The following is a 13,514-nucleotide window of genomic DNA, read 5'->3' as shown; positions in this document are numbered from 1 at the left end:
TCAAATTCAAATTTCTAACACTTACGTAAATAAAGAAGTAAATTAATCACTTGATCAATTTAAATTAATTACTTATTATATTTAATTAAATTATTTAATATAATATACATCAGTATAATTTTTAATAATTTATAGAATATATATATTTTGTAATAAAGTAGTGGTGGTAGTGAAAAAGAATTGACATGTGAGTGTGAGTGAGAAGGGGCGTGCAGCATGTGCTTTGGCGCAGTAGCCGACCCCCTCAACTTTTTTTTCCCCTCATCATATCCATACCTATGACTATCTCATAATCACTCATTACTTATTAATAATAATAATAAAAACCCACTCTCTTATTTTCCATTCCATTCCATTTCAACACAATACTCTTCTCACGGATCTTGCTCCTCTCTGCTCTCTTCTCTTCTCTTCATATATCATTCCAATTTCCAAAGGGATTTAATCTTGCAATAGCAATTCAAATGGCATCTTGGAAGAAGACCATAGCAACCCCATTCAAGAAAGCTTGCACTTTCTTCAACAACAATAACCAACCTGCTGCAAGGGAAAACAACAACAACAACAACAACAATAAGAAGTCTACTCAAACAGGTTTGTGTTTCTTCAAGGTTAGATCTATATTATTCTGCTGGAATGATTGTTGAAGCTAATTATTAAATTTGCAGTGGAGGAAGAGAAGAGTGTGATGGATCTGCATGGAGAAGTGATGGCGTGTGGGTATGAAGATGTTCGTGTAATGTGGTCAATATTGGATAAGTCAAAGTCCACAGCACCCTGCAACATAACCTCCTCATGACTCTTCTTCTTCAAAGAAAGTGAAGCAGCAGCTGCAATTAGCAAGTGGTTTTTTTTGTATGCTAATTAATGTATGTATTATCGTACGTACTAGGTTGCTTGGTTGGTCATGGTGGTATGAATGTAATTAATCATCATTGTAGAAATCGGTTCAATAGGGGAGGGGGTATGAAATGATTGAATCCATGGAAAATCAGTCAGTATTCACTGCCCATTTTCATTTTTCTTTTTCTTTTGTATTTTCAATTCAAAGTGTTGTTTATAGGGAATCCGAATCCCCGTGATTGATGAACAAAAATCATGGCGAGATTTTAATGGAAAAAAGAAAGTCACTTTTCAATCTTATCTCTCTGTCTCTCTCTCTCATAATTTTTTTTTTTTTGAGAAGTCAACTTTGGAGTCCTCAAATTTTGATTGGATTTCGTTAGGAGGAGAAGAATAGTAGAAGATTTGATTTGGTTTGATTAGGTTGATCCGATTAGATCTATAAAATAATGAACATGTTTGTTGGATTGATTTGCAGATCAATTATAATAATTCAACTTCTTTTTTTTACTTTGATAATCTTAGTAATTCAATTCTGAATAATTTATTCTATTTTAATGATTCTTTCTGACCCGAATTGGTATGTATGAAATGCGCAAGCAAGGTAAACTGTAAATTTGAATAAATCAAGCATGAAAATCATTACTGTATATGCAAATATTAAAGATGTGAATTTTACTTTTTTTTTTTTTAATATTGATTGATTAAATCAAGTGATATTATTATACTGCGTATGATTAAGCTTGTCAAATTTCAAAAAAAAAAAAAGAACTTCAGTAGATATATCATCAATAACTAATATTTCTTACATTTTAAAATTTTATCATATCGAAATAAAAAATAGTACGATGAAAGTTTCATTTTATGCACATATGTTCCTGTGGGGAGTTTGATTTCAATCATTAGATTGATTTCAATCAATGGCGTGTATTTAGCATCTTAAAATAATGGCAGACAAGCATACCTATAAACTAAAACATCTTGAAGACAATAACATGCTCAAAACCTATATTAGAAGCTTACTAGACCAGAGAATGTTCATTGAGTGAACCTTGAACATAAAAATATCAAGTTTGATGAACACGTGGATTAATTAAAGAAAGGCATCATCTACCGCTGCTAATAAAGGCTTCATCTACCACATGCCCATTTTAAGTAGTCAAATTATATCGCAGGCCAACAAATGCTTGTTCTATCAAACGTTTATTATGACCAAAATATTTTCATTTATTTTTTTTTATTTTACATTGGAACGAATTTGAAGATATTTATTGCTGAGGCACATTATTATTCAGTTGGTTCTGTCTTCCTCCTGTTCCTTTCAGTACTGAAACGCAGATATAACAAGCCCACATGATCCATTATCTACCTTTCTCGAGAGATGAGTATTGGAGCAATATCTTCAACTCTGTATGTGTGGACATTTTCTCTACAATGACAGAAATGGGGCCACTGTAAAGTCTGTCTTTACATATTGGCCCTGGCAACCTCAGATGGGATAGGCTCAACCCCACATTTTGTTTTATTCTATCATGGATATTCCCATTTCTTTCCAGGCATGTGGGAGAGGAAAACATAGGATTTTGATTTCTCAATCTGTTACTGCTTCATATTTCTTTCTTGCTTGTTTTTTCATCCTAGCTTTACTTAGCATTGAAATTGAAACCCTCCGTCTCTACTGTTATAAGATATTGCACGCCTTATGAGACACTGCCCTACTTCCATTTTTTCCTTTCGTGGAGGGTTCATAGGTTTATATGCGATATGAACTTGATTGGAAATAATGATTTCAGTCTTGGATAATAAATAGTTATAGATGGTATTCAAATAATCAGGGAATAATGTGCTGTTCTTTTGCCCCAGCAGGGAAAGGTGTAAACTGTAACGGGTGCATATAAGTTGATAAATTAGTATCACAAAGCACATCAAATTCAAAATATATACACCAAAATAAATTAAACTCTACGATTAAGAGATATTATTTTACATGCCACCCCTAGTTATCCATGTCTACATTAATCTTTTTCACAGCCGCGTTTACAAGGAAGGCCAACATCACTTTTATAAAAGGAAGTATCGAGTGTCATATAACTTAAATTGCATGGTAGATAAGACTACTTGTGTAATATTGTTCAGTATCGTAGAAGATCAATATAATTTACCCTAGATACTATGCTAATAAGATGTAATTAATTTTCTTTTTTAATTTGGCCTTGATGCTGATTACTGATTAGCGTCTTTGTACACTGAATGAAGATGAAGAAATGATACAACCTAATATGATAACACATGCTGACTCGTTGATTTGCTGATTCTACGAAACCAACTTCCACACAGTACAATAATAACTTGGAAATGATTCCCTCTAACTAATATAGGTTTCAATAGAACTATACTACTCTTCTAAATATGCAATGCTGTCAATTCACCTGAAATTCCGTTCTTCTTTTGCTTCAAGGGCATCAACTTCTTCATTGGAAAGAAGGTCCACGATAGGTTCATACACGTCCCATTCCTTTCTTTTCCTAATGCAACAAAACAAAAACACGGTAAGCCAATGAACATTCCATTTTGAATCTAAGTACCACTATACGAGAATATGCATACAAAACTTGAAAATTAGTTCGTGGCCTAAGAAAATGAAACTTCCATGCTTAAATTAGTTCTTAAGATAAGATTATTAACAGTGTCAACCAATAATTTCTTTTACATTATCTGTGCATTGAATTGTTCTCTTTGAAAATTGCTAAAAAATTTTATATAATGGAGCGTCAAACAGAATTATAAACAAAAACATTTTCTAACAGTTAATAGAGACAATGTAGTTTTCTATATTCCGAGTCAAGTTCCATAACAGTCATATCCAGTTCTTTCTGAGGAAGTGTATTCCCAGTTCAAGTCACAATCCTTTTATTATAGGACACCATCATATCCACTGATTTTTCCTCATTGATATCTTCACTTTATTCATTTCTTATTTGCAAAAACATATGATATATGTAAGATGTTGCCTTATGCAACTACTGATCTGCTTCTGCTAGCATAATTCTGATGCCAATAACTAAGCCTTCTAGCATGTTTGGTTTTCACTTCTTGGAACTTGAAAACCATTGGTAGGACATAAGTCACAAGAGACAATCTCTTGTTATATCCAAGATTTAGGGATTTCCAAAAGCTCAATAAAGCATGCTATTACCAATTAACTATCATCATATGCCATTTCAATTAGCATTTTAACTGCATAAACACCATGGCAATGTGCAGCATAGTTTGGTTAGATGATGGCATAACAAATCAGCATTATTTTATCTAATTTTAGCAAAGAAAAGTGCATCACGCATACTTAATAGACTCACCGAACTACACTAGATTTTGGTCCAAATAACTTGACCAAGTCCACTGCCACAGCACCTCCTTTGCTGTTAATAGAGAATTGACAAGCAGCAATGAAACAATAGAATAGGGACATAAATATCCTTCCCTGGAGTAATCATATAATGCAACTGATCTGGGAAAGAAATGTATTGAATACCTGACTGGAGCATATTCAGCCCCTCGACGACCCTTCTTGCTCAATCTGCTTTCTCTTGCTGAAACCACACTTTGAATTGCAATCTAAATGTGCAAACAAACAAAAAATTTGTGGTAAGATACGATATGTAACACACAAACATGATATATAGCATAGCAAATAGAAACATGGACCTCGTAAAGCTGCTCTCTTATAGCAAAGGCAATTGCTGGCTGCAAAACAAACGCATGTTTCAGTTTAGTAAGTTTTCACTTTCCAAGTGTATCTGTGTTCTTATTTACAAGGAAGAGAGTAGTACTTCATGAATGATAGAATAATCCAAGTCCTCTATTGACACAACATATTGTTGCTATCTACCAAACAGAAAATGCAGCACCAACACAGTTTTCCCATAGTAATAAACACAAATCATGGCACAGTTTAAGACTTCACTTTCCATTCAAAGTTTTCCTTAACTAAGAAGCACTGAGTTTAAACGCTGCAACATGTCCACATTACACGATAGATAGATAGATAGATAGATAGACTTACTCCAACCTCGGGGTCTTCAATGGCCATGTCTTTGCAGAAGATTCTGGCGAATTCTTCAGGATCACTCTCGAAATTGTTCAAGTCCTAGAAACTCAACGAGTTTAGACATACAACACAGAAGCAGATAACAATGACGACAATAACAATAGCAACAGCTATATTACCCATAAGAACTGGTCCTTCACGAGAGTATGATTTACACGGAGATCAAGCTGAAATTACGAAAAAGAACGAGTTCAATTAATACGCAAGCGCGAAAATTAAACGGGAAAAAAAAAAAGAATGAAGAGAGAAAAGACCTTGATAGGAATAATTTTCTCGCCGGCGTACATGTCTTGGCCTTCATAGGAACGAAAATCGGCGAGCTGAGACTGAATGGATTGTGCAATTTGGGTGACGAAAGCGGGAGGAAGTTTCAGGTCCTTAACGGTTCTCTTGGCGAAGAGTACGACCTCGGAATCAGGATCGGTAGGGTTCCAAGTGAAAGCATCTTTGTATCGCTGACCGTCGATTTCTATGTCCAATCGAATCGGCACCAGATTCTCCGAAGTCGGCCTGCATCGAAAACATACATACCTCAAGAATCAATGAATGAATGAATGTATCAACGCGATGCAACGCTTGGAGTGAAGGTAGCAAGTAAGTTACATTCTGAACTTCACGGGGTTTCTGTAGAAACCTGAAGCTGGGGTTTTCATTATGCTGATGCTGAGGCTTCAGTGAATCGTCTACTGCTAACTGCTAACCGCGAATTTCAGTTTAGGCTCCAAAGATTTCTCTTCACGATGCTTTCGAATTGGATGAATTGAAATTTGGAGGATTAACATTTAACATTTAACGCCGCTTCCGATTAACACCGTCGTTTTACCTTTTTGTTTCCTTTTTGGGCCTAACACTGCCTCTCGTTTTTTGGACGCAAACGCTCATTAATTTTGGGCCTCAGGCCCATTATAGTTATCAGTCTATCCAGCAAGGCTAAATATTTGTAACATCCTGACCAGAAAAGAAATATTTGTAACATTGTTTATCATAGAAATTTTTTAAATAATCAAACTGGAGTAGTTAATTTATTTGTCTATTTAAATAAATATCGAGAATTCAAATGCTGTTTTGTATATGAACCAAAGCTAATAGTAAACTAAAAAGAAAGAATAAAAGTAATTTCTCTAATGAAGTGGAGTAAGATTAGGGTTGTTATTTATCAAAATAGGTCATTTTTATGAAATAAATTGAATTACAAAAATGATATCTATTTCAATTATGGATTTAGATCATTTTGGAGTACAACAATAATTTAAAATTTTGATTATTCAATATATTCAAAAATTAAAAATATTTATCATTTCAACAAATTTTTTTTTCTTTTCTTAACAATTAAGTACCTTCAATTATAAACCAAAACCTTTGCTATTTAAATCTTTAATCTCATGCTCCATTGCAGAAAATCTCGATTTAAATAGCTATGGCGTAAGACTGTAAGAGCATGACTTCTGTGAACCATATGGATAGGATTACTGGCAACTTGTTTGCCTTGCTTTCATTTATAGGTTTTTCCTTCAATAATTTTAATTTTTCTAAAAGAATAATTCAATTATTCAACCAAAGAAAAAAGTGTTCAATGTTTGACATATAAGTATATAACTGTTATTTGACTCCTCCTCATAAAAGTTCAACTATCTTTTTATTCTTGTGTAAGAATTCAAACTCGAAATTAAAATGGGCATCAATGATTGTCCGAGATGTTGCATCATTGTCAGTTGGTGAATGTTTCATCAACAATCAAGTAAGATGAGTTCTTCACATATATTACGGACACATGTGTTTAATTAATATTTTTCTTTTTCTCTTATTTGAAAACAAAAAATTATATTGGACTATACTATGATGTATGAGTATTTAATTCAGTTAGAATCTTGTTCACTAATCAACGAAAATGAAAGCAAAACCACTGTTCTTGACACGAGCCGTGTGAACACACACATTACCAATTATGTTGTACCCAACAAAGCGAAGCAACATCAATTTCAAAGCACATACATACATACACTCCAGAGAAATTATGAACAACTTTACTTAATTAGCTTTTCATTGTTTCAATTCACTATTTGCTTTATTTCATAAAATTCTTTTGATTGAAACACATGTGGTTTGGTTGCATTGGTTGAGTATTTGGTACTTCAAGTTGTTGGTAAGATTATTCTAGCTAGGAAAGTAATAATTGAGATGCATGTAATATATATATATATGACCATTAACTAGCGATAATGGGAGCCAGGTGAAATATTATCTCATATGGCTACAAAAGTTAAATAGTTAGGAGAATCCACCATAAAGCAGAGAGAGACTAAAAGACAAATAGACACAATAGTCATGATTGATGAATTAGCAATTAGGTAAGTAGCTATACATCTATATAATCTTTTTTTTTTTTTGGTGTATATGAGGATAATTAATAATGGAAATTAAAGCCGTTGTTCCCTTGTGGAATATTTCTATATATCTCTACTTTTTTTTTCACCCACCCGCTAAATTAATTAACTAATTAATAATTACTAGGGGGAAAAAAATCCTATCCACAGTGAAAATTGATGAGGGAATGCTTGCATGGAAGAACATTGTATATATGCAAATTAACAAGTTATTTATGTATTGACTTAACATCTGTCAGCTCTTGTGATCTTCAACTTCTTCACACTTGTCAAGAACATCCTGTATATATTATATAAAATATAATGAGAAATTGTCAAAATAATCCTAAAAATGGATAAATAAATAATTAATGTTGTTTCCTACTTAGCTTATAGTATGGCTATACTAATAATGATGTCTATATAGAAAAAAAAAAAGCTATACTAGTGATGAATGACGTACGTTAAGACAAATTACATTCAATGGTAAAGCCATTTTAATTTTAAATTTTTGAATAATAATGTGAATTATATTTGGTATTTTGTATTTTATATCATATAATCCTAATATTATTCGAGTAAAGTAACAGATTTCTGAAAAAAATTAACTTCAGACTAATTAGTATTTTTAAAAAAAATATTAATTTAGCTTTCTAGCAGGGGCGAAGCTACATACTGGGAAAGGGGGGCAACGGCCCCCCCTAATTTTAATTTTTTACATGTAAATTATATGTAAATTTCAGTTTAGCCCCCCCTAAAAGTTTTATTTTAATATTATTTTATTGTGTAAATAATTTTAGCCCCCCTCTAATATTTTTTCTAGCTCCGCCCTGCTTTCTAGGATAGAAACGATAGACACATTATCTCCTTCTATTAATTTATCACGTAAAATTTAGTGGTAATATTTATATATATCATAAAATACTATACATGTTTATATATAAAAGATCATCATGCAAATAATAATTTTTAGAATAAAATTTTGAGAAAGTCTTGGAGGCAGCAACTTTTATATTTTGTGGCCAGCACTTAACCATTAAAAGAAAGGTGAGTGATCTCTCACCATTGGATGGCCGTTGATGTAATCTCACACTATTAAAAACATAATTGATGGCCAATTGATGGTTACAAAACACAAAAATTGCTAGCCCCTAGCACTTCTCTAAAATTTTACCTATTTTGAAAGATTTCTAATAAATAAAAAAATTGATAAAAATTATATGAAAATTTAAAATATAATAATTTTTTATTGTCTAAAAGTATATTATTTTTATATTCATGTTATAGTAAATACATTTATTATTATAAATAATAAAATATTTAGACAATTTTATTTCATTTTAAACTATTCATTGACAAAAAGATAAATATATTCATTGTATATTATCGTAGAGAATCTAATTAATTTTTTTTCATAAAAAACTAATTAATTCAAAATTAAAATTTTTGAAAATTCAATTGTCACTTTATTTTTTTTAATTAAATATTACTACAGGCACATTTTAAAAGAAATGAATACGACCTAATAGAGAAATAAAAAGAAACTAAATGGAGTGAATTTCACCAAATTTTTTGAAGATTAATATAATATAATAACTTACTCCCATGGAACATCTCCAACCATCATCCAATCCCCTTCTTGATCCTCATAAGTAAGAACATGAACATTATTCCCAGAGATGAGTGGTAATTGATGAGAGTCAGGGCCTAAAGAAAAGAAAAAAGAAATTGGGAGTGTGAGATTGATTATATATAAGATTGAATTTGAAAGAGAGAGTTGATTTGCTTACAGAGTATGGTAGTTCTGAACATGTTGGCAAGAGCCTTAACAAGAGCATGATAATTATGGTGTGCCAGCAGATTGAGCTTCCTACCGATGGGGATGCCTTCCATGTATACTTTAACAAACTGAGATATTTGACTTTTCTCAACAAGGGTGCACCTCAATGTTGACTTCACTGGTGGCCAATCAAAACTACTTCTTTGTTCCCTGCTACACATTACTTATATTAACATCTTAATTAATTAAATATATGAAGGGTTTAGATGGATGTATGTACCTTGATGGTGTTGAATAATGAGAAGGAGAGAGACTAAGGCCAAGTCTGAGGTCGGTGCTCAAATCGGTTCTTCTTGTTGAGATGCTTGAGAGACAAAGTGATGAAGAAGAAGAAGAAGAAGAAGAAGAAGGGTGGTTGTTATTATTATCAGTGGTGGGTGAAGATGAAGAAGATGAAGATGAATGAGGAGATGCAGTTATTAGGTCCAATGTTGCCATCACCATTTCTTCCATTCAATGCTCCACCAACTCTCTCTCATCTCAACAAACCGAAACAAAAGCCGTCACCTTAGCCTCCTTTTATACCAGAGAGAGACTCTTCTCCGAGTTTGTTTAGAAATTTTTCTTTAACAAAAATACGTAGATTTAAACCACAACTTCTTAAATGAGTATGAAAAAATTATACCATTTCAATTATAATTTATTGACGAATTTATTTTAAAAATATTTAAAAAATATTTATACCATTTGAATTATACTATAATTTATTTCTATTAAGATTCTATTCCATAATTTAAAATAATTTTATCATATTAATAGAATAGAATTCAATATTTTAATTTAAAATAATTCTTATATATATGAGTTAAATTTTCTTCTTTTATATTAAATATCCACTTATTGTAGTCACAAAAAAAACACCCACTTATTGTCAAAATATAAAAAGAAGGATATTTTTAATATGGATGCCGCTAGGATAACCATCTGAGTACTAGAGATAATAAACATATTTTTAAAAAGTTAAATTAATTTTGGGTTCACCAAAAATCTAACTCATCTTTCGGATCTAGCGCTCTAATACTATGTCATGAGAAAAAGTCTCCATTATATACATTGTACAAATATTCCATTGCTCCTCATGCTTTCCCTTTTAATATTTGACATACTAAACTTGTTTATGTGAAAACTAATTTTAAAATTAGAGTTCTTTTAGTTTGATTTATAAATGAAAAAAAAAGTGTGTAAAAATTAAAATTCTCAAAAAAATTTAAATACTTTCTTTTTATTTATTCCAAAAATTTTTTTTTTAATACATTCTAATTCATAAATTTCAAACAAACTCATAATAAAATTAAACGAATAAGTAGCGAGAAATGTTTGATCTAGTACTTGTTTGAATTTTTTAAAGAGTTAATGGGTAATGTATTATATCAAAATCTCTCACTGTCTAAAGATTTAGAATATTTGGGTGAGCATAAATATTTTGAGTATTTGAATTGTATTAAACACTCTAATAATAAAGAAAAAAGAATGTATATCAAATTATCAATAGATTATACAAAATTTAAAAAGATGAATTTATCAATGTGTGCATCAATTTAGTTTTTAATTTAATTTTAAAAAGATCAAATGCTTTAAATTAATTCTACTACCAATTAAATAATGAGGCGTGACATAAATTATTTTTGTAGCACGCGTGATTATTTAGTTAACAGAATGGCTAATTTAACTTATTGTATTTTTTAAAAATTAATTTGTGACTTTTATTCTTTTAAAGATTAATTTTAGACAAATATACTTTTTAAATTGTGTTTTTGAACATTAGTTCCTTAAAAACAAAGGATAAAACAATATATATTATATATTATATTAGAAGCAAAAGAAAAGAGAAGGAAAAGCAAAGGGAAGAAGGGTTTTTGATTTGCCATGAGGGTGGGCGACATGTCCACAAGGACCAAGTTATATGGTCTCAATTTAATCACTAATTTTCAAGTTATGGTTGGTTGGAACCTGGAAACTTTGTTTATTTTAATAAAGTCACCCCACATACATAGTAGCACACCCTCTCTTAATAATTCATTTCCTCATTATTTTAGTTTAATTAGAAAAAGGTTATTGCTAAATTATTATTTTGATGAGTGTCTCTGTCTTCCCATTAGCCAGATACATACATGATTATGGGAGTAAATTTTGCTTATGAATATAAGATTTGGGGCAAAAGGGTTTAATTTTGACCTAATAGGCTTATTATGTGGCCATCGACATGCACACCATGTTTAATTAATTAATTAAAACCATAAACAAATGAAACGTGATCTCTAGATACTAAAATGTATCATCGTGTCTTTTTCATTTCTGGTATATAGACTATAATGATAAGGTATATATTACAATAAAAATTATTTTTAATGATAATAACATAACGGTTATTATATCTTATTTAAACTTTTGAAAAAATTATATATTTATTATTATTACTATATGTTATAATAATTAAAAATTTTACTGGTAATTACACAATTATTGCTAAAAAAATTTTGCGATGAAATATAAGATAAGTAATGTCTAACTATCGAAAAATATATTAGTGACTATTTTTATTGTTGCTAAAAATAAAATAAATGACCTCCCAAATTGTTCTAATAGTGCAAATCAACATATAAATTAATCAATTTTATAGATATAGTTATACCTAATTAAATGTCATTAAATTTCATAAACAATAGTTGATAAAATTTTCAATTCTAATATGTTAACAAGTGCGAAAAGTAAAATAATGCCAAAGATGATAAACAACTCTAGCATTGCAAATACCACTTAATTATTATTTCCCGGAATCCTAAGAAAAAGATTTATAGTTAATTAAGAAATTAATCAACCTATATATCATTCAACTCTTGTAATAACTATACTTGATTATCGTAACAAACAATATATATTTTCACTCTCAAATATATAATAATGCAATTGTGATGTCATCGTCCTTGTTCATATTTATGCTTTTAATATGAATAAGGTCATTATATTTATGTGTAGTAGGATATAGTATATATACTCATATATACTTATTATATGACAATATTTCTATACATATGGAAGTTATTTTTTAAAATAAAATAAAATAAAATTGAAGGGACCATATATATACTCTCAGAATCTCTACTAACTCACTTTATTTGAGAAGCTCTGGACACAACAATAATAATAATGTCAACTAATTAAATATATCTTACAAAGTAAAGGTCATTTATTTGAATAGGAAGGGTTCAAGTATCAAAATAAATTGTTTGTTGGTTCCATTTGGGTAATTATTCTTTATTTGTTAAAAATAAAAAAATGTGATGACTCAATAGGTTTAGCCAAACATAACTAAAGTTCAACACAAAGTCATGCCAGTGCATTAGTGTTGGAGGATAGAGAATTATGATGGAGACTATAGGGCCATTATATTGATGATGAATTTCTTCATCAGATCTTTATTAATTGTATGTGTACCAATCACACAATAACTACTCCCCCAAAATCCAATACTATAAATTAAATTAGAAAAAGAAATAAAAATGAATCCAAACAATTAAATTGACAGCTTAATGCATACCATCACCAACCCTAGTTTGGAAAAATTTGAGTAACTATGATGTTCGGCCTTATGTAGTAAACAGTAGTGATGCATTTATTCCAGCTAAACATACACTTAGATTTTTATTTTTTATTTTTAAACAAATTCACAATTTTGCAATATTTTTTCTTATATATAAATGTTTAGTGCAATTATTATTATTATTATTATTATTATTATTATTATTATTTAAAATTTGATTACCAGCCAGAGTTTGATCCATTGGGAATCCTGTCACAAAAATATGCATTTATTTGGTTGAAGAACAAAAGTTTTGCAAGATGTACACCTTTTTCCTTTTTTATTTCTTTTGTCTTTTCATTGAAATTGTATGTGAGCTAGTCTGATTTTATTGAAAAATATTCATCGGTTATTGAAACTATGCTCTTATTGAATTTTGCATGAAAAATTTAAATAGGAAAATCTAACAATTAATTATTTGAATGGATTTAAAAGTATGCATTATTTAATTTATTTGACAACAATATAATGATAAAATAAATATATTTGAAGTTTTATATAAACAACTAATCGTTTATTATTACATCAACATAAATAATTATTTTTTAAAATTATCATTTAGAATTATCTAAATAAATAAATCTGAACAAATAATTATGTGAAATTTTTTATACTGGGAGTGTATTAAAATTAAATTTATATAAATAAATGATAGAATAATAATAATATTGGTAGTGGGAATAACAAGCGGGTACAGCCATAAGTATATAGATGATATGTATGGAAATGAAATGAAATTATTTTTCAATATATAGAAGCAAACGTGTGGGGTGGGGCTTA

At 29.9% G+C, this 13,514-nt stretch overlaps 3 protein-coding genes across 5 annotated transcripts; 1 reads left to right on the top strand and 2 right to left on the bottom strand.

The window, feature by feature from the left end:
- Positions 1-337: 337 nt before the first annotated feature.
- On the top strand, positions 338-1,143 carry LOC107470398 (uncharacterized). The gene is made up of 2 exons (XM_016089807.3): positions 338-594; positions 669-1,143. Exons 1-2 carry the CDS (start codon positions 465-467, stop codon positions 797-799), a joined length of 261 nt encoding a protein of 86 aa, XP_015945293.1. The 5' UTR covers positions 338-464; the 3' UTR covers positions 800-1,143.
- Positions 1,144-1,936: 793 nt separating this feature from the next.
- Positions 1,937-5,743, bottom strand: LOC107470372 (chromatin structure-remodeling complex protein BSH). Of its 2 annotated transcripts, none has more exons than XM_016089774.3 (8): positions 5,555-5,743; positions 5,206-5,461; positions 5,071-5,118; positions 4,913-4,990; positions 4,549-4,587; positions 4,376-4,458; positions 4,200-4,262; positions 1,937-3,368 (listed from the first exon to the last, which is right to left on the bottom strand). In XM_016089774.3, the coding sequence occupies exons 1-8, from the start codon at positions 5,602-5,604 to the stop codon at positions 3,269-3,271; spliced, it is 717 nt and encodes a 238-aa protein (XP_015945260.1). In that variant the 5' UTR covers positions 5,605-5,743; the 3' UTR covers positions 1,937-3,268. The 2 variants fall into 2 exon arrangements, with proteins under 2 accessions (XP_015945260.1, XP_015945257.1); XM_016089771.3 differs by having other exon boundaries at positions 1,948-3,368; positions 4,907-4,990; positions 5,555-5,741.
- Positions 5,744-7,262: 1,519 nt separating this feature from the next.
- On the bottom strand, positions 7,263-9,702 carry LOC107470383 (auxin-responsive protein IAA31). Of its 2 annotated transcripts, none has more exons than XM_016089782.3 (4): positions 9,375-9,702; positions 9,105-9,307; positions 8,916-9,021; positions 7,263-7,615 (listed from the first exon to the last, which is right to left on the bottom strand). In XM_016089782.3, exons 1-4 carry the CDS (start codon positions 9,605-9,607, stop codon positions 7,561-7,563), a joined length of 597 nt encoding a protein of 198 aa, XP_015945268.1. In that variant the 5' UTR covers positions 9,608-9,702; the 3' UTR covers positions 7,263-7,560. The 2 variants fall into 2 exon arrangements, with proteins under 2 accessions (XP_015945268.1, XP_015945275.1); XM_016089789.3 differs by having other exon boundaries at positions 9,105-9,304; positions 9,375-9,692.
- Between the last annotated feature and the right edge of the window lie 3,812 nt (positions 9,703-13,514).

This window comes from Arachis duranensis, chromosome 1, assembly GCF_000817695.3.
Source record: "Arachis duranensis cultivar V14167 chromosome 1, aradu.V14167.gnm2.J7QH, whole genome shotgun sequence".
NCBI classification, from domain to species: Eukaryota; Viridiplantae; Streptophyta; class Magnoliopsida; order Fabales; family Fabaceae; genus Arachis; species Arachis duranensis.
This window is presented reverse-complemented; position numbering and strand designations above follow the sequence as displayed.

What these genes read in the sequence shown, in the direction of transcription:
- LOC107470398 (XM_016089807.3), top strand. Translation starts at nt 465, where the DNA reads ATGGCATCTTGGAAGAAGACCATAGCAACCCCATTCAAGAAAGCTTGC. An exon ending in TAAGAAGTCTACTCAAACAG is followed by an intron (nt 595 to 668) that starts GTTTGTGTTTCT and finishes TTAAATTTGCAG; the next exon opens with TGGAGGAAGAGAAGAGTGTG.
- LOC107470372 (XM_016089771.3), bottom strand. Translation starts at nt 5,604, where the DNA reads ATGAAAACCCCAGCTTCAGGTTTCTACAGAAACCCCGTGAAGTTCAGA. An exon ending in TTGAAGACCCCGAGGTTGGA is followed by an intron (nt 4,588 to 4,906) that starts GTAAGTCTATCT and finishes TTTGTTTTGCAG; the next exon opens with CCAGCAATTGCCTTTGCTAT. An exon ending in GCTGAATATGCTCCAGTCAG is followed by an intron (nt 4,263 to 4,375) that starts GTATTCAATACA and finishes CTCTATTAACAG; the next exon opens with CAAAGGAGGTGCTGTGGCAG.
- LOC107470383 (XM_016089782.3), bottom strand. Translation starts at nt 9,607, where the DNA reads ATGGAAGAAATGGTGATGGCAACATTGGACCTAATAACTGCATCTCCT. An exon ending in CATTATTCAACACCATCAAG is followed by an intron (nt 9,308 to 9,374) that starts GTACATACATCC and finishes AGTAATGTGTAG; the next exon opens with CAGGGAACAAAGAAGTAGTT. An exon ending in GTTGGAGATGTTCCATGGGA is followed by an intron (nt 7,616 to 8,915) that starts GTAAGTTATTAT and finishes TAATATATACAG; the next exon opens with GATGTTCTTGACAAGTGTGA.